This window comes from Bactrocera oleae, chromosome 6 (genome assembly GCF_042242935.1).
Source record: "Bactrocera oleae isolate idBacOlea1 chromosome 6, idBacOlea1, whole genome shotgun sequence".
Lineage (NCBI taxonomy): Eukaryota > Metazoa > Arthropoda > Insecta > Diptera > Tephritidae > Bactrocera > Bactrocera oleae.
In genome coordinates, this window is record NC_091540.1 from 11180296 (window position 1) to 11201379 (window position 21084).

The following is a 21084-nucleotide window of genomic DNA, read 5'->3' on the forward strand; positions in this document are numbered from 1 at the left end:
GAAAACTTTTAAGTGATTTATATTTATATTATAATTAAAAGTGTTGTGTTTTGTATTTTATTGAAATGTAGGCCTTGGCAATGCGTACAAATTAAATTCGTAAAGCCAAGAAGTAGTCGTGGAAGAACTTCTGCGGGAAGTTAGAAAAGACAACCGAGGTAGCTAGGCTTAGGAAATTACTATCCAAGCACCCAACTACGCCTAGGCTACTACGCAAAAAATGTGAAGAGTAGACTGGACGCAGTAAGGAATCACTGGTAGACCTGGTCAACACGCATTTTCCAGGGTGAACGAATGCTATCTATCTCAAACGTGTAGAAGGTAGCGTAGAATACGTCCATAACGATATCATAACGAAGGATAAAACACATTGGGCAAGTAACAGCTTCGAACTGTTTAAATTGCCTGGTATGGGCGGTATTTTTTCAGCGATGTAATATGGCATCTTACCTGATCACAATATATGATGGATGTTTAAGGATTAACTACTTGTATGTATCTATCCTTTGGAGATAATAAGTCATTCAAACGCCTATATTAGATACAAGCTGCTATGTGCTAACATATCGAAAACATAGCACGCAGATACGAAGGGTAACTCTAACGCTAACCATAAATATAGAAAGTGCTCTAGAGCATAAAGAATATGCTCTGGGCGTCTTTCTTGACATAAATAAAGCATTCAACAATCTCTCCAATAATGCAATCGTTAACAGTCTGGCAGCAGCTCGGTTCAAAAATGGCAAATGGAGGGTGCGTTCGAGATGGCAATCACGACAGCAGTGTTGTAAATTTGTCAAAGTATCACGTTCTGCGTGAATTTTTGGCAACACTTGCAACAGCATCACGTTCTGCTGTCATTTTTTGCACACAATTTATGCAAATAATCGGCAACACTAAATTTTTGTCTGCACATCAGCGGAGTATCAGCAAATATGCAACACAGTAGCTGTACTGCTGCAATTATTACGTAGCTCGAACGCACCCGGAGGAGGAGCCGGAATCGTTTGCTCGGAGCTAATCTCACATCGCATTATGTCAGAGTATGTCCTTAGAAGCAGGAAGGCAGTAAATGTAAGGTCTGCATATAGTTCCAGGCGACAAAGGAATTCCGAAATGCAGGATTGCCAAGATCATATGCATGAGCGCCGTAAAAAAACTCGCATGCTTTTTACTCATACGGTCTCTAAAGGACTGCCTATTGGCATCACATGCAAGCCGGATGTGCATAAGTAACGACGATATTTGCATGTAGGCATGAGAGAGACGCTGGAACACCTCCTTTACCTCTATCCAGCATTATCTAGAGCTCGTTTTAAATATCGAGGAGCTTCGCAGTTCAAGGGACTAAACGAAGTATCAAATTTAGATATCAAGTAGCTCTTAAAGTTCGCATTAAGCGTTGACGTCCTGTATTACGAATACTTCACCTCAACTCAAACTGATAATCTGGCATTAGGAAGGGCCAATAGGTGTAACAGTTCCGGACAGAACATTGAGTTCAAAGGTGCAATCTGTCATACAAGTGTACACACATATGTAATAAATAAAAGTATGGGCTATACCGAATTATTGTTGATGAATTCTGACTGCGGCATACTAAATGTTCTTATAATAAAAAAAATATAAGTTAAAGAGAGTAATGTTATATATTTGTTATAAGCAAACTGATTTGCATAAAGTATATATGTAGAAATCCAACAGGCTGTCACCATAACTTCATAAATATTTCAATTTATTTGATTTCAGTTCATTAAATTTACTACAATTCAGAGATATTCTTCAATTCCATAGCTTGCTCTTTCACAATCGGTTTAAATAAATTACTGTTTTTTAAGACAATTTCAATTTATTCTTCAAGTTAAGTTAACTTAAAATGCAACTATTAGTATTTCATTAAGCGATCACTTGTTAATACAAACGACAAGTACCATGCTTCAGTGTAAATAGGGTAAACGTAGTTATGTTTGATTTTTTTTAATATAATCGTTTAAAAAGTGAGTGAGTTTATTCGGTTTTAATTACGTGATATGGTTTACTGCGCGTATACACGTACATATGTATATACTTATTTAGGTGGTTAATACCATATATTCAAACATAATTTGATTTACAGTTATTTTGATTTAATAATAGTATTATTAATAGTTGTATTATTTAAATATTTCTTTTCATGTGCTCTAAGTTTTTGCATTTTTTCCAAATCATTAATGTTCAATTCTCATACCTCAGCGCGCTTTACAAAAAAACTCGCCATTCTTAACTTTTATTTGTGCAAAGTTTTATTTCTTATCACCGATTCGTATACAAGGCGTCCCATTCACATCCTCTCACATAATTTAGAGTTTAATTCTCTCTCGCGATTGCTAACACTTGAACTCAAACTTAATGCATAATTTTAGAAACTGTTAAATTCGTGCTATATGTATTGTATTTCTCACTGATTCACAAAAATCCGTTCATTAGTTCCTATTTTTAAACATGCATATGTTTGTATGCAAACATTCGTAATTAGGTTTTTTTTTTTTTTTGGTTTTATTTGGCTATAAGGAGATATTTGGGTTTGTTAACGCGCCGCTTCTCATAAAACAAGTTTCTCAAATATCCTCAACATACGGTTGATTGTCGTTGTTGCTTACTTCAAACTGGTAAAATGCTCCGCCATGTGTTTTGTTATACAACGCTGCTAAGACGGAATTATCCGCATTGGTGCTTCTTGCTGCTGCTTCTACTGCAGAACTCTCATCACTCATGCAATCAACAGCAAATGAAGGAAACTTTGCTTGCTGCATTAAATATGGATTGTTCTCATTGACACCAACAAAATGAGCGTCTAGCACATCTACAGTACAGCTGTTTTCACAACTTTTATCAACACTTCTGCTCTTCCCGCAACCCAAACGGTGTTGGTTATTGTAAAAGAGTTTGTTGCTATATTTGTTAGTTGTATTATTATTATTATTATTATTGTGATATACGTTTAAATTAACACCATAATCTATGGCTTGTTGGCATTTTGTTGCTGTAAGAAAGTAAGAAGAGAGTGAGTTGAAGTAACAAAATATTGGAATGCGTCCAAATTTGCATATTTATGTGAATCTACATGTGTTTTTATATGTGTAGAATTTGGACTGACTTGCAGTGGTCTATTTTATACATATGTATGTATGAACAGCATGACAACAAAACAACAACAGTATGAATAAGAGCATAAATTTAGCCAATACGAAAATGAAGTTGTATTTTTTGAGAGTTATAAAATGTTTTACTTGCATATCAAAATACTGTAGTTTAAAGAATTTTTATAAAAAATGTTTGCACGGGATTAATATATATATCATTTACGGTTCACTTGCCTAAATAGGCACACAAGCGCAACGAGATTGTGTTGATTCTTTGAAGTCCTGTATGTACTCTTTGTAAGATATAAACACAAGCAGCTTCTAAAGTTTTAACAAGTCGTTGCTAAAATACGTGAACCAATCGTTATGTTAGTCATTTATAGTCGCCAAACAGTTAGAAGAACAGAGTCTCAAGTTTGGAGAGCTTGTTCAAAATAAATATATATACATTCGTATACGTGTTCATTGTCTTAAATTAGCATATTTAAATATACAAAATATAAATAATTTTCACTATTGTGCTTTATTTGCAATTTCATAACTGATGTATTTATACGATTAATATATGTACATGGAATTGCTGTTAAAAATTGTGTTTGTCTAAAATTTGGTAATTTTTAGTTCGGTAAAAAATATTGATATACATACACACGTATATTTAATGCTCAACTCATTAGTCATCATATGTTTAGTATATTTTAGTAGTCGATTATATGCAATATTTCACATTATTATTGTATACCGATCTGTATAATTTGTCACACTTTTCAGAAGCTCTTCCAACGCTTATCTTCGGCAATGGCATATAAACTCTCGTGCGAAATTTAAGCTTACAAATCCAATAAAAATATGTGCCAACGGATTCATACTGTATATTCACTTATTCTAGCACAAAGTGAAATGATGCATACATTTTTTAAAAATAATTTGTATGCCTTGCATTTAATTTCACAAGCAATTACACTTCAATTTCATTTAAGTACATTTGTGCATACAAAAATTCAGTTGCAAACTATACAAATATTTTACATAAATACATAATTTTACAAAAACAATATTTACATACATATGTATAAGTATGTATATTTATATATTGCGTTACCAGGTATTTAAGTAGTGTTTTTAGTATTGCATCTGAGGTGGTTTGGTTGCTTGTTGCTTAAAATATAACTACTATTTTAGCATACATAAAAGCAATTATACAAAATTTAATTTATAATAGAATTATGCTAAGCGAAGGTACTCAAAGTTGCTTTAATATTGCATAGCAGCTAAAATAATCATAAAATAATAAACTAAAATCTAATTCGTTGCGAATTTGAAAAATTTAGAAAAATAATACGCTTTTTTTAATTATAAAAATTAAAATTATAAAGTGAAATTCATGACTATTCATTGTAATTTCATTTATGTTCGTTATATTATATTTTGTCTTAGTCTAATATTTTGCTAAATTGTATTTGCGCTGAACGATATGTACGTTTCTGTTTGGTCTAATTTAGATCATGTGCGACAATAAGCAACGACTAACATCCCGATTGGCGCGATGCAAGTGACCTTGATAATTATGTTGTTGTTGGTATACAACTACTGGAGGTGCTTGCGCTTCGTTTTGTTGCTGATAATTGGAAGCATTAATTACTTGTTGTTGTTGTTGTTGTTGTTGTTGTTGCATCAACTGATCGTGCTCTTGTGTTGTGATATAGTGTGTATTACTTGTTGTACTGTTGGTTTGATTGGTGAAATTTGCAGCGCCGGTATTGACATCTACCTGTGGTTGTTGTTGTTGTTGTATGTCCTCAGTATCCATTAGACAAGACTGCGTGCCAATTTGTGTAGAGGGGAGCGCGAAGAAATCTGTAATAGCACAAACGTGTTGATAAAACAATCAATATGTAAACAAGCATGCATTCAATTAAAGCGTGTAAGCAACAAAGGTAGATTAAAACAGAAATCCTTGTAATATACTTAGGTAAAAATCATTAAAAAGTGTGGAGCAGAGATTAAGAATAATTTGCCATGTTTCAGGCATAAGTACACTATTAAAAGTAGTTCTAAACAAGTTATAACACCTTATCTTGATCTGCTCGTTGCCGCCGCGCAGTCACAGTCAGCGCTGACTCACAGCTACACTTCGCTGCAGTCAACAGCGTCGCGAGCGGTGTGACCCAAATGGATAAAAATAAATGTGCTGTAAATGCAAAACCAACAAACACACAGAGTTGCTGAACAGCTTGTTCTCTTTGGCGATAAAAATTATGAACTTTTTTTCAAGCGAGCATCAGCAGTGCGGCATTGCGCTATTGCTCTGAAAATACCGGTCGCATTAAGAATGTGCTGCGCATTTTTAATTAATTGGAGAGTAATTGTGTATCGATGTGTACATATTAAATATAATGACACGTTTCTTTACAAGCAAAAACTGCAGTGCAATTTAGATAAAATGCAGAATTAATCAAATGTCAATGTTCAGGAGAACATGACAGTAGAAGAGAAACAGTTTTTTACTTGCATTGTAATTATCAAAGCTCTGTCGCATTGTGACTAACAATCAATAACCAAAAAGGCGTGTTGGGGGTGAGGGTGGTATTTATTATTATTATTATGACAATTTGACATGATGAAAATGAGATTATCAATACAAAAAAAAAAACGCATAATATTTGTACATGTTGAATATTTGGTGTACATGATATTATATACATACATATGTATTTATATATATATTTTTTGTACAAATGTACATCTTTTTTGGTGTAATAAATAAATCAATATAGTGCACTATTCGTACGATCTTACTTAAATAATTTGTTTCTACTATTCTGACATAAAAAACCTTTAAGAAATAATGTATGTATAAGCACGAAAACTCACCACTTGTAAAAAAAGTTCAACTTACACAAACAAATGCAACTATCTTATCTTATCTATATTTTTTTTTTTAATAAAATGATGTGTCGGGCCTCCCCTATCAACCATGTGCACACGACAAGTAAATAAAAACAAACAAAACAAAAACTCGAAGCAAAAATTTCTAATAAATGCTTTTTGAGGGGGGCTCATCAAAGCCATCAACTACAGTTATTCCTACACATGTACATATGTATGTAAAGTGCTGACACAATACTAATTCCCAGCCATGCATAAACGCTTGAACGAGTCATTAAAAATTTTAATATACTATATACTAACATGTACATTTGAATGGAAATATACCAAACTATTTAAATGCTATTTTTAATTTTTAAGCGAAATTTCGTGATTGTGCTTAGAAACAAACTGAAAACAGAAAATATGTGAGAAATCTTAGAGTAATACACATATTCATACATGTATTAAATACCCTTACATACCTACATAAGTACTATGTTTATACATATAAATATGAAGTAGTAGTTTTTTGGCAGTCCGATTCAAATTTGATCAGCTCAGATTGATCAGGTAAGATTTTTTTTTAGTTTGAAGATTTTTTATCAAAATCGAAATCAATATGAGGGCTTTTATGAAATTATTTTTGCTTATTGGGTTATTTGTTGTTTAATAACTATACTTTATATCTAGAGTTATTAAACTATACTCTATACTTAGTTTCGGCCTTGCTAGACTAGCGGCTAGCAAACCATTTTGGCAATACTATAGTGTTGTAACATAAAGCACCTACAACGTGCATTATATTAAATGTAATGCTAGTAATTTTTCACAATACAAACATTGAATAAGTAAACAGATAAACTAAAAATTTAATGGGCAGCAAATTTTAGTTGAAGAAGAAGTTTGTGTACTAAAATATGACGGCGTGCGTGGAAAAAAACAAGTGGAACAGTTAAAAAAAATATAATAAAAATAGTTGTTTTATTGGCATTCACGATATTAATGTATTATGAAACTAATACAATATTTAAAATTTAGTGCTGACTGAATTATTCATTCGTTAACTCTTGTATGTTTACGTTGTAAAGAAATTTTAGCAAATTTAATTTTTAACTATTAAAATATTGCACAAAATTTTATTAATAAAATTGACATTCAAACGTGTGAAAATGTAATTTAATAACGTTTACTGCTACATTACATATTATATATGTAATTACATACACAAATATGTGTGTAGATAAATAGATCACTTGACCTCTAAATTAACAAAAATAAACATTTCTTCAAGTGCTCCTACAATTACAAAAACAAAACGAATACAACAACTAGCCGCTGCAATAAACACGTACAACAAATTGAAAGCTAATATAAACACCAGCCATGGAAAGCAAACAAAAAAGAATCCAATAAGAATAACAACAACAATTTGACGCAAGCAAAATACGAAATAAAAACAAAGTCAAACAAAAAAGTCATAAATAAATATAGAAAAGAATAAGGTGAATGAATTTACCATTACAAGACGGAGCGACAGCATAGTCATTGTCGAAGCGGCAGCGCTTTGGCGCGCACCCATCCAAACCGGCGACTGCGACATCATGAATGCCAACGCCGCTGTCGCAGCCATCGAGCAACGCACAGTTGGCGTAATCATCGTCACTCACAAAGTAGCGCTTCTTACGGCGCTGTGTGGCACCTATACCGCTGCCAAATACAGTAGCTGCGCCAGCGGTTGCACCGCCAACATCCATGCCATTGACATCATTTGCGTTTGGCACACATGTGTTATTGTTGTTGTTATTATTAATATTGTTGGCGTCGTGTGTAATACCGTTGCGGTGGTAATTGTCACCTAGCTCGTGGGCTACATTCACATAGGAGAATCCATAATAACCATTGGAGGAAATGTGTGACACAGATGATGTGCCTGTGTTTGCGGTATTCAATCTCTGCTGCACTTCTCGTGGATTAAACATGTCCATGTCACGAGAATTAACCGACAATTCAGCGTTACCAATGACTGCGCCGCCACCATGTGCCCAGCACTCAAAGTTCGTCAGCACCATTTTCGATTTTCCCACAAGTGCAAGTAGGTATAACAAATGTATGAACTGTACAAATCAAAAGTGAAGTTAGCAATATATCGTATATTCGAATTGACGCAGCTGCTGTGTTAATGGAAAATTTCCAAAAATTTGTAAAGCTTCCTCCTCCCTCCAAATTTCTGTACTACTGCACCACTCTATAAATATTAACCGCTCGTTAATGCTACAAAAGAAACAAGAGTACGTACAAAAACAATAATACAGTAATACTTATAAGACGAGAATTTCAAAAAAAAAAAACAAAAAAAAAAACTTAACCAACAATTAATTTCTTTATTTTTGGTCGTTGACTTCGCTTATATATTTTTTTTCTCACACAATATTGTTGTTGTTTTGTCTTGGCTACTTTTGCAATTAATTGATGTCAACGACGCTGACGCTAGCTTCGTAATCAAAAACACACCGCGAATACCGCTACCAAAGTCGCCGGTTCCCTCCACTTATTATATACACTGGCAAGCACTTACAAGCACAAACACATTTGCAGTCAACTCTTTGCTATTCACATCCAGTCGCCGGTCATGCGGCCAATTTGAAATTACATTATTAAATCATTTCAGAAGTAAAAACACGTTGATGCTGAAGGCAGCCGTTAAAAATAAATATATATTAATATGAAAGACACGAATACGCTCAACACCAGTTGGAATTGGAAAAAAAAATGCATTTATTTACTGTTTACCGTCTCCTTTTCTAAGCTTCTTCTCTACACAAGGCGCACACATTACCAAACAAACACATATCCGGCTGCGGGACGCGGACGGCAGTGTGTATATGCAGTCGTCAGTTCCTATTAGGTTTTTACACGTTTCTCTTACCTTTAAACGATTTTTTCTGTTTCAAAATACTTGCTCGTAACACAATTAATTGATGAGAAAACAACCACTCGCGACGACTTTTAAAATTTCACTGAATTGTTTGGTTTCCATTTGACGGCGAATTGTGTGAAAGAAGGGTGACTAACACAGGGTTGCATGTATAGAAACAATAAAAATTTTCGCGGAGATGGTTTTTTTTTGAATTTATTTAATAATAAAGTATATATACCTGTATATAATTAAATAATTAAAACTAATTGATTAATAAATATATTTTAAAAATTATTTATGAAAAGAAAAACACAGTTATTGTTCTCTAGCAGAACACGTACTACTGCGCCACCTGCTGGCGTATATATGGAATAAATTCAAATATGTGGTTGCTAGCTTTGCTGCCTGCTTTGTGGTTGTGAATCGCGGAGGGTAGTGAGCCATTTTAACAATTTTAAGTGTTAGTAAATCGTTAGTGAAAACATTGCATACCTTAAGGCGGTCCAAGAACTAGGAGCGCTTTTAAAGAAACACGTTTGAACTTTTGACATTGTATGAATATTAATAATACTGACTTTTCGGAACCTCAATTAACCAAGAAACCATACTATTATTATCATAGTACATACAAGAATTGTTACAAGTTCTCTGCTTATATAGATGCATGGATATATTTATGCACTTCTTATATCCATATATTCGATTGCAATGCCTTTAAATTTAGAATTCTCTAGAACCATATTTAAATTATAAATATATATCTCTAGTATGTCATAGCTGAACTAATTGAAGCATTTTATAACTTCCGATAACAAGTAGCAACAGCCACTATGTGCTCAGCATGAGCACTTTCGATAGGCTAGTCCGTACATTTCCGGTATCATTTGTTTATATTGCAAACAAAATAGCATCGGCTCGTTACATTGGTGGCAGCATTGCTAATGCAACAATGAAGAATACACAAACAAGAAAGAAGCATTTACAATATTATTTGTGTTATCTTTCAATGTCAATTGCCCTTTATCAGTATTATATAATGGCTGAAACAAGAAAAACATGCGAAAATTGTGTGTGCCCTTATTAATCGCATTACAAAATTAATGACAAAACAATGCGGCGACCATGCAAACATATATATCTCTACATATGTATATGTGGAGGTTTTTTTTTGGTCAGTGCAGACGAAATTATTTTTTCATTTGAAATGATTTTATCATAAAGAAATCACGAACAATTATGGCAGAAAGGTATTTGATGTTGTTGCTTTACTTATTAACAGACAGCTGCTTTTGAATGATTCACCTTTGAAGTACTCATGTTAAATATCCTTCTTGAATAGGAAGCGCAAAGCGGGATGTTCTTCCGCCTTTCGTAAAATGTAATTGTAATTTTTCGGAAGTGCAAATTTTTACGCCAAATTGTGCCTAACAACAGGAATACATAGAACCCAGTGGGGGTGTTGTTAAAAGGTGGAATTGGTCTTTACAAATATTTCAAGGTTCTAGCCTATAATTGCGAATCGAAAAGTGTGGGAACGTTAAGATACTAGTAGACTTTTTCATTGATACTAATTTTTAAAATACGAAAATTTTTGTTTCAATTAAAATAAATAGTTTAGAATTCAAAGTACCGTTCAATGGTTTACCTTTTGTGGTATTGAAGTAGGAAGATGACGAAAAATTCACATCATAAACGTTTTGAAAGACTTGTGCTGAAAATATGATATTTTTGTTATTCTAACCGTACCAGAGACTGTAACGTGATTAACCAATACATGCTGAATATACCGCATAGTTAACAAGTCGGCTTTCTTTCGCTTTGCTTTCACTACATTTTAGCCTTACTTATATGACTGATTTCAAAACAAAATTCTAGTATGTTTAGAAAAACATAATTCTAGAAGGTTTGATGACCGTCAAAAAGAAGAATGGGTTAGGTTTCTCTCTTGGATACGTAACGTCAAAAGATTGTCATCCAGAACATAAGAATCAAACTAGCCCAGAAGTACCTATTTATGCTTACTTTTAGGGCGGCTCACAGTGTTAGATTCTGACGATGATTTAAACTTGCTCATTCTAATGGATTTATCCAAAAATTAGTAATTTGAACTTATTACTTAACGCATACAAAATACATTATAAAAAAAAATTTATTTTATCAAATAAAAGGTGTTTTTGGAAGACAAACCTTTCCAGTTTCACCACGCGCCTACAGACTTACTCAGTGTTTCGATATCTAAATCATTCAATCTGATATACAGATCAATGAATTAAGGTAAAAAAAAGAAAGTACACCTTATTTATCTACAGCTACCATATAACCATTGTAATCGCTCCACCTCGACAGCGAAAGAGATTAAGCTAGATAAACTACTAAGCTACACCTACGTAATTGACTAGCCTAAGGAATTTGAAGTTATAAGCATGCATATATCTTACACCGTTCTCTTCTCATTGTTTTTTTATCTACAAAATCGGCGTACTAAGAGTTGTGACAACAAGTTTATCTTTTAAGAAGACGAAAATTTCAAGCTGCTTAAAATTAGTTGCATTATGCCAGTAAAATATTCTCTTACAAGGATTGTTCTTAATAGATAAGGCGTATAGAGCAAGGGGACGCAAAGCGGATTTTCAACTAGACAAACATGGCTAGACCTTGCAACCATTCCGATAAGCTAGCTTAGTTGTATGCAAAGCTTAAACTAAAGTAATTATTACTGCAATGTTCTGACAAATATTTGGGTAAATGCCCGAGCAATGTGTATATTGCTAGGATCGAAAAAATATGCGCAGATTAAACAGCTTGCAGATGGGCTCGTTTAGGTAGAAAAGAAATCGTCGACGACTAAATAACATAAGCGATTAGCTAAAATATGCGTTAGACGGCGAGTTTAGCACCGCTATACAAGTATATGCGAATGTAGCCATGTGTTTGTGTGCATGTTTAAGCATTTTCGAGCCTGGGAAAATTCACCGTACACATGGTCAATTTATTGTGTGGCAAGTGAACACTATTTAACAGGTAAATAACTATCACTAGCATTGCTGTTTGCCCAAGAAGCAAAAATTGTGTGTTTTAAGTACGAAACACACATTTTGCGCTGCAACTAAATACAAATACAAATACAAACATATTGATATGTGTAAAGATTCATGCCAACAACGACTAGTATTTTCCAGACCAAAGGATATTTGACCTACCGCATTGATTAAATTGTTACGCCAATAGATCGCTTTGTCGAGGTAAAAGTAGAGTGAAAGAAAATAACAATTTAAGTCGCTGTTTTGTACGCCTGTACTAAGGAATTACTAAGGGTTTTACAAAGTAAACAGCACAACAGCGTGGAAAATGTACGAAAATAAATACTAAATAGAAATGTTACCTTTCATGTTGAAAGATTTAGTTGTCTCCCTTTCTGCTATAAACCATAAATAGGTAAATGATGTCCTTTACTTTAGCCCGCGTAAGTAACAAAGCTATGCTCAGCATTTCTGGAAACGTTTCGCGTTTAAGACATTAACAATGGACTGCGTAGCTTCGTCGACACTGTACGTCTTTCAGTTTAAGGTGTTAAGTAAAATTGTCGAGAACGCCTTAAAGCCCCAAGAGAAAAATGTCAAGGACATATTTTGCTACTAGTCGTCCTTGAAGTAGCGGCCATCAACTTTTCTTTATTGCTTGTCTCGACATATTTTATTCTTTACATTAGCTATGGTTGTTTATCCAAATATTGCCGTACATATGTATGCATGTATGTACATAAATGTATGTATGTATGTATGTATGTACATAAATATGTAATTGTTCATGTCTTCATTATGTCTGTGAGTAGTAATTGTTGGCACCAACGCATATGCCGTCACGCTTGCTGACATCCTGTTGACATTCGTCACAACTTTATTGATGCATTATCCATGGAAAAGCCATGGCTACTTTAAACAAGCATGTACTTGAGCGAACCTAATATTGTATATACCTAGTATGTATGTATAAGTAAATTATACTGAACCAACAGCTTCTTAGAAAATAAAATACCCGTATATATGTTTATGTTGCTTTAGCTTAATTTCTTATTCCTCGCACTTATTTTTTTGGTAGAACAATAAATGTGCTATTTCTATACATTGCAATGCCAGCATTCTCTAGAATACCTGGCTAGCTGAGACTTTCGATCAGGTAGCGACCGGATACACACCCAAATTGCTATTTTAATTATAATCCATTTATTTTTGAATAAAATTCACACAATTAAGTATTTAAGCCATGCAAATAATTAAAGAGGCGATCAATATCCTTTATATATATTCTTCTGGAATTTTCTTTACTTCAAATTATTAAATATTTGTTGCATACTTTTTTTAAAACACTAATTTTATGGGTGATCCACGTTTATCTGCTTAGCCTTGAACAATTTCTTTAATTTGCTCTTTGTGTTTTTATTTAAGGGTTTTATTGCAATGTTAAATTTTCTTTTATGACATTGTAAGCTGCGCTGAATATCCGATAGTTTAAACTTCAGTAACGAGAGATAAACATTATTATATAAGCTATTTTAATAATGCCACGAACGACTCTTAAAAACTTTGTTCAAAGTTTGAAGTGAAATTGTTCCTCAAATTTCGAATTTTCGCAATACAGAGTGTTGGAAGCATGTACTAACTAAATACATAGATTTAATACCAGAAATCATAAGCCAAGAATTTTTTCGTTTCAAGTTTGTCACATTCCTTTCAAATATGTTGCATTGGGTACATATAAGTCGATATTGCTGATGCCTACTGCATATCAGTGTACGAATTGCCATCTAAAAGTTTTGTGAAGAAGTGGGATCCTTCTTGGGATCGACCTCCTAACCTAACCTAACCTAACCTATACTCGTATATGCCTTTTTCGAACCTTAATTTTGTGCGAATAATTGTGAAATTAACTTCTCTAAAAAGCAGAATTACATTTAATGTACCTTATTGTACTTCTTTGTATCCATTATGAATAAATTCAGTGTGAAAATATTGATGTTTGGGTCATCTTAAGTACTAGATATCTATAATGTAGCATATTTCTCTTTCATCACTGTGTTCGCGTGCATGAATTGTGTTCTGTTTAACGTTTAGATAGTGTTGCTTCTATCGAAGGGTTTGCACCAGTCTAGCTTCTGTCAATCGAAACAAATAAGCGCCACTTCCAGATGACATATTTACCAAGGAAAATATTTATACAACTCTGTTTTAATCCTCATTGTTAACTATTGATTTATATGTGCGACAGCAAAGGAATGACATTTTTGTGAAAAAAGTAAACAATTGATCCCACGAGACTTTGCAATTTGAGTTCGAGAGAATTTGTTTTAAGAACAATAAAAAAAAAATCTATAAACAGTTACTGAAACCGAGGTGGTCCTTAAAAAAATTAAACAAGTTAATTTTTACTGCAGCGCATTTGACGTTGGCGACCTTTAACTAAACAATTAGTTTTTTTTTCGATAAACTTTTGTGATTCTACAACAATATTGAGTTGTGTTCAACCTTTCAAACGAATCGCGTGCTTGTCAAGAGAGTGATTTGCAAAATATATAAACAATACCGGCGTGAGGTCCTGTGTTTAGAAGAAGTCTGCAGCTATACCGCCATTCATGAAATTTAATTGCCAAAATGCAAAGACAAAGGCTACTTTTATGCATTCTACAATTTACGGTTTTTTATACTTTCAATTGTATGTATTTCACCTTTTAAATAGAGTTGTGCTCTAAAAGGGCCACACGCAAAAAAGTCAACGTAAATATTTTATTCGATTATCGTTTGTTTTTGCTCTCACAATGCGCCGCATTCGACGCTTTTATCCAGCTCCTTCTTGTCACAGCACCCACCTGTTGTTCCTTGCTGCCAAGCGTGATGGTGTATGCTGCTAGGATGCGCAGTGACAGTACAGTTGTGTTTGTTACTCACAGTTGCTGCCACCAACCGAACGTATGCAACCTGCAACGCAGCAAGACACCTCAGATTTTATATGTCTTTTGTGTTTTTTATCGACTTACCAGCTGTTGCTTGCCATCTTTACTTTTCCCTTCTCTTCCTTTCGCACCTTTCCGCTTAATCGCTTTTTCCGCTTTACGAAAATTACTCTTCTGCTGTTGGCTGTTGAATAAAAACCACATATAAATTCAAAATCTAAAATTGAAAAAAATCGAAAAAATAAAGGTCAAGTGCCCCAACACACGGCAACATGCCGCAACACCTTGCCAAGCATTAAAATCGGCTAGAGTGGTGTTTAAAGGATTTGCGGGCGTTGCAATGGCAGTTAAGCCACATGAATTTTGTTCAATGCATCCGCCTGTTGTTCGTTTGGTAATCACTTCTCTTTTTTGCCAAATTTCTGTAATTATAATTTTGTTATGCTGAAAAGGTTGAAACATTTTCCAAGTGAAATTCGTTTACAATCTGTTTTCTCTGTTAAATATTTCACGCTTATCTAGATTAGTTGAAAATTATTTAATATTATCACGGATTATGTATTGATTACGATAATTTAAAGTTTTTTTTAAGAATTAATGGTATATACTACTTATGTGTTAATACTTCGAACCAACGGGCTAACATAAAAAATGACGAGCCTTATAGTCTAGGCATTTAACATTTATTTTTTCGACTTCAAACAAATAGTGTGTCTTTAAATCATTACAATAATAAAGAAATTTGTTTGTCTAAAATCTAAGTAATTTATTAATAGGTCGAAATTTATATATATATGTAATAAGAGAGAGAGCGCTATTAAATCAAAAGAGCTTTTAAATTTCTTATCATATTTGTGTTTAAAGTACCACAGTACCAAACTCTAACTCAAATTAACTATAATTTCTAACTTTTATCATTTAATTTTTGCATTTTCATATTAGGTATTCTGGAGCTTTCACAGTTGCGAGCTTTTCAATGAAAGTTTTGTCTTATAACTTTTATCAAACCAACTTAAAGCTTTGAAAAACTTTCGCCGTATATGCACATTTCGAAAGAAAAAAGCTTATGCAGACTTATGTTTGGAAGTGGTTATAACATAGAACATTTCTTATGGGGGTATTCTGGTCTAGACACCTAAATTTTAGGCATTTTTCAAACTAAGATATAAAAAATTAAAATTATTTTTACTATAAATTTTGTTATATGATTTTTATTGACATTTGAAGAATATAAAACAAAATCAAAAAGTCGTCGAATTAAAAGCCGGCGGAGTGGGGGCTCCAAAACAAACGGTGCTTCCTGGTTGACATGATTCCAACCCTTGCAGTGATCTAAAAGAAATAATTTGCAAAAATTCTTCAATAGTAAAAATGACGCTATCGAATTGAACTTTGCCAAAGAAAAAAACTTTAAGTGGCGTCGACTTGAAAACAAATCTGTTTTATTCCCTTGTTTTTGACCTTTTTGAATTTTTTAAAAATACTTAAAATTTAAATTTTTCAAAATCCGAGGCAGACACGATAGAAAGATGTATAATAAAGATGTTTATCCAATTTCAAAACAGTCGATTAAGTAGTAGAACTTGAGATATCATGTCAACCAACTCAAAAAAAGTAGTTTCGAGAAAACGCGTTTAAAGTTTCGTCGTTCGCTAAATCGGTCCAGTTGTCATGACACTAAAACGTCAATAACTTTGGATATAATTCGAATGTTTAAAAATTGTTTTAGGGGGATATTTTTGAAGGTCTAAACTTTGAAAATATGTAACAAAAAATCGATTTTAATTATTCTTTGTAAGAGCTTTTGTAAGTTCACTGGATAGACTTTCTGAATATTATACTTTCTATTAAGAGCACATGAATCAACAAGGCTCAAACGTGCCTATGATTATGGAATAAAGCGAAACCACCATTTGTGAGGAAAAATTTAGAGATGTTAGATGTTAGATTCTAGATGATTATTTTGCAAAAATATGAACAAATAAGCTACCATACTGTAGCGGTTGGCGAACACAAGCTCCATTCAAACTTCTGTTGTAGAACAAATGTGTTTCCGGCAGGCGCCTTCTATTTGCCGGATAGCACCAAGTTTCAGAACTCCAATAAAAGCGAAAGCACTTCTCCCAATAAAAGACCAAAGCGTCAACCAAAATGTCGATCCTTATTTTTGATAATCTCTACTATCTCTCTAATGTTATTCTCACTATTTTTGATCAACAATTTTTTTCACTTTTTATGCCCTGAACAGAGGTTATAAAGTTTATCACGCAGTTTGTAACACCCAGATCAAATCATCAGCTCATCAAATAGCATATAAAACATATACATACATAAATACATAATATATAAATTTTCAGCGTTACGAGCTGATTCAATTTAAACACATCCGTCTGTCTGTCTGTATATACGCGAACTGGTGACACAGTTTTTGACATATCGATCTGAAATTCAGCACAAGTCCTTTTCTCCCTCACTATAGGGTATAGCTGCCATACAAACTGATCGGTGAAAATCTAGCCCTTGTATGGAACATTTTATTATTTGACAAGATATCTTGAATGAATTTTGACAGCGATTAATTTCCAAGTAATACTACAATCTCCAAACGAATCGATCAGATAGGATCACTATAGGATATAGTTGCCATATACTTTGACCGATCAATATCGAGGTAAAGATCTTTTTACATATAAGTACTTTTATTCTATAAGAAATACATCCATGAAGGGTATTATAGTTTCGGTTATGTTATTGAAGTTAATTGGAGGTCACTGGGTAGACTTCCTAAATCATATATACCTTTCTTTAAATACGTGTGAGGTAAAAATCTCTAGAAGCCACATGCAGTTCAGGCGTTTTTAATCTTAGTTAGTGTGGCTTTTATTATTTTATTATGATTTGAACTATTTATTAAGCAACTTCTACATTCAACCACAGCTATCTTTTGAGTGTTAAATTCTTTTCCTATAAATTCAAGCATTAAAATGGTTTTCTCGTTAAGCAAAAATCAATATTTATAACGATTTCTGGCACTTAGAATGCGGATATTGCACAGCTAATAAACAAAAGGTATTTTTGCAATCGCAATATTTCCACAGCAACAATAAATATGTACCGTTAAGCACGAAAACGTGTGCATACGAATTGAATCGAATTGAATTTTTACATTTTTGTAACGTTTTCGCACTGCCCTACCGCCTGCCACATTGCGTTGCAATGTATTTATTTTAATACCACCTGTTCTAAATACCACAAACTGATGCTGTGATTTAAAAAACAATTACATTACGAAATATTTTGCTCACTTGAGTGGGCTAAGAATACATTGTTGAAAGTGACTGAGTTAGAAAGTGAGCAAAAGAAATTGCAATGAGCAAAGAAGACAGAATGGAGCTTCTTCCTCAGCAGACACAGCGCTTAATCTACAAGTATAGTATTTATGTGTTTGTATGTCCAACCGGTTGAAGTTGCCGCGTTCTTACTCTGCTGGCACCGCACTTCCGCACAGCCGCATATGTCGACAACAATTTGGCACAATTAGCTCGCTGCTGTGGCATGCAACAGCGAAAATTAAATACCCGAAATGCACACAATCAGATACATTGTAGAAAAAGCCAACCGAAAATTGTGCTAAATTATTCGCAACATTGTTTAGAAATAAATAGCTGCATTTACTTATGCACACATGAGAGTGGGTGTGTGTCTGTGCATGCATCCAGTGCACTTATGCGAAATATATATGTACATTTGTGTTTATAATTTCGCTGGATAGGTGGGTGGCTTGTGCTTTGCTGCCGAAATTGGCAATATTTTACATCAACTTACATATAAACACACATACATATTAGGGTGGGTTAAAAAAATAAGGCTTTTTTTCGCTTGGTATTCTGAAAAATTTGTTGATAGAGACCTCTTAAAAAAGCTCTCCAAGTATGAGCGCTTAATTATAACAGAAAGGTTTTTCGAATAACGGCTCTCTATTTTCATTTGATCTTTGACGATGAATATCGCGCAAACGCATAACATTATCGAAAAATTATATAATTTCCTAAAATACTATGAGCTTTGGAGTTTAAAATGTTATTGTTTCATTGAGTTATAAATTTCAAATAAAAAAAAAACAATTTTGCCTTAAAATAGACAAACTTTATTAGGTTTATTATATTAATGGTTCAATATCTTTTAAGCCGTTAAGTTTACGAAAAAACCGTAAGGAACCAGTTTGTAGAGCGCTCAATTTCCTACAAAATCCAATTTTCTATGTTTTCAAGTAGTTGGAAGCGAGATATGAAGTTTTCTATCTGATAATAAAAGATAGAAAGCCGTTAGTCGGAGGACCTTCCCGTTACAATTAAGAGCTTATACTTAGAGTGCCTTTTTAAGAGGTGTCCATCAAACAATTTCTCGGAGTACGAAGCGAAACAAAATCATTCTTATTTTTTTTTTGAATCACCCTAATACATGCATGTCTGCATAAGTGTTTGTGTATACCGTTGCTGTAATATATTGCAAAATAGGACATTTCTCGCATTTTTCGCATTGTTGTGGGTGAAATGTTTATTTGCTCGCCTTCGACATACACATGCGGTTATTTATATATTACCGCCGACAAAGTAATTTCCTGTATTAAAATTTGCAACAAAGTACAGTAATGTGCAGTTAAGTGTATTGTTAAAAAAACTTATTAAAAGTTGTTGATTGTTGAGGTTGGCAATTTTCTTGAATTTGAACATGTTTGCGTTAATATTTTTGAATTTACTCTGTCAATAAATACAAGTTTATAAATTAATAATATTTTTTTAATTTGAGTTTTCAGTATCAAAATTTTGGTTTAAAATATTAATATTTCAACAAAAATTAGTAAATATTTTGAACTTTAGAAATATATTTCTTTGGCGAAGATTTGAATTTTTTAGCAAAACAACTGTTATTTTAAATAAGCAAAGTTCTTTTGATCAACCAAAAGCACATTCGCCCATATTTGAAAACAACGTGATAGAAAAACGAAAAATTTCGAACTCAGCGACCAATTTTATATGGCAAACTGATTCTAAGCTTAAAACATTTTTAAATTTTATTTACATTTTACTCTAAAGAATTGACGTCACTGGCTAATTATAAACACTTTTTCGCAGTGTAAATCACAGCGCAAGTCAGAGCTGGCAGTTTTTATTGCCACTTAAGCATCAATTCGGCGTTACATACTTTTGTGGTACATTAAATACGGTTATTCATTAATTTTCTAAATTTGTCAGAAACGCTAAATGCAAAATATATTTATGACTGTGTAAGAGAAATGCCTTTAAAATATAAAATACAAGTGCAGTGTAGTTCTCATTATTCTGCATTTGCATGTAAGTGGGTACATCATATACAATATTTACACATGTACATATGTGTAATGTTTGCTTGCTGTCTGATCTGTCATTCTCAATTTGTCAACGCTTATGATTATCAAGCAGCCAGCGTCTCAATGCAAATATAATATAAGTAATAATTGACTCATGCCTTTAAAAAGGCGTATTGTATACCCTTGCTGACATTTGATTTTTATAAATGTTTTTTTTTTAAAGAATTTTTCACTATTTTTGCTACTAGTATTTGTTGTCATCTCCGTTACTTCCAAAGTATATTTAATTAGCTCACTTATCTCTTTTCTATTTTTGTTTATATTTTACTACCCTTCATATATTTAAGTACTCGATGGCCTCACAGTGTGACGGAAACATTAAAAATTTCCGCTGTACCCGTAGTTTACTCTCTTCACTTCGCTGTAGTGTGCGGTTAGCATGCACAGTTGAACGTTTAATTGACTTTGCGATTAATATACATTTTGAGGTCATAAGTATAATACATCGACGTGACTGTTAAGGCGAAATGTAAATCACTAGCAATTCTTCCACTTATTAGAGATCTTAAACGAACTCTGCTGGCTTATTCGCTCACTTAAATACAATAATATTATAACCGAAATAACTTTCTTTTAAGTTTGTTACAAAATTTAATTAAAAAAGTCATAAGTTCCTTTACTCTAGTAAACTCAAATTAACGGTTATTCGTTCATTTTCACATTTCATAAACACAATTTGTTGTCTAATTTTTGCATAAACTTATTTTTCTTAAACATAACATTTAAATTAATCATCCATATTCGCAATTTTATTTCGATTATTGTCCACTTTCTTAATTAACAAATGTCACTCATAAGATATTAAAAGATATATACA

The 21084-nt window shown here is 33.0% G+C and overlaps 1 protein-coding gene and 1 long non-coding RNA gene across 5 annotated transcripts; both read right to left on the reverse strand.

Moving 5' to 3' along the window:
• Positions 1-1714: 1714 nt before the first annotated feature.
• LOC106622374 (myb-like protein AA) lies at positions 1715-9048 on the reverse strand. 4 transcript variants are annotated; one of them, XM_036360887.2, is made up of 4 exons: positions 8920-9048; positions 7510-8264; positions 4839-4979; positions 1715-3022 (listed from the first exon to the last, which is right to left on the reverse strand). In XM_036360887.2, the coding sequence occupies exons 2-4, from the start codon at positions 8060-8062 to the stop codon at positions 2598-2600; spliced, it is 1119 nt and encodes a 372-aa protein (XP_036216780.1). In that variant the 5' UTR covers positions 8063-8264; positions 8920-9048; the 3' UTR covers positions 1715-2597. The 4 variants fall into 4 exon arrangements, with proteins under 4 accessions (XP_036216780.1, XP_036216781.1, XP_036216782.1 ...); XM_036360888.2 differs by having other exon boundaries at positions 7510-8238; positions 8920-9022; XM_036360889.2 differs by lacking the exon at positions 8920-9048 and adding an exon at positions 8569-8889.
• A 3463-nt stretch (positions 9049-12511) lies between these two features.
• On the reverse strand, positions 12512-20996 carry LOC138857833 (uncharacterized). The gene is made up of 3 exons (XR_011397036.1): positions 20539-20996; positions 14942-15041; positions 12512-14882 (listed from the first exon to the last, which is right to left on the reverse strand). It is a non-coding gene; the product is annotated as an uncharacterized lncRNA (long non-coding RNA).
• Between the last annotated feature and the right edge of the window lie 88 nt (positions 20997-21084).

Excerpts from the sequence above, each read along its gene's own strand:
- LOC106622374 (XM_036360887.2), bottom strand. The coding sequence starts at position 8,062 with ATGGTGCTGACGAACTTTGAGTGCTGGGCACATGGTGGCGGCGCAGTC. Across the intron at positions 4,980-7,509 it reads TGTCGCTCCGTCTTGTAATG|ATTTCTTCGCGCTCCCCTCT; the intron begins GTAAATTCATTC and ends GTGCTATTACAG. Across the intron at positions 3,023-4,838 it reads TCAAACCAACAGTACAACAA|CAACAAAATGCCAACAAGCC; the intron begins GTAATACACACT and ends ACTTTCTTACAG.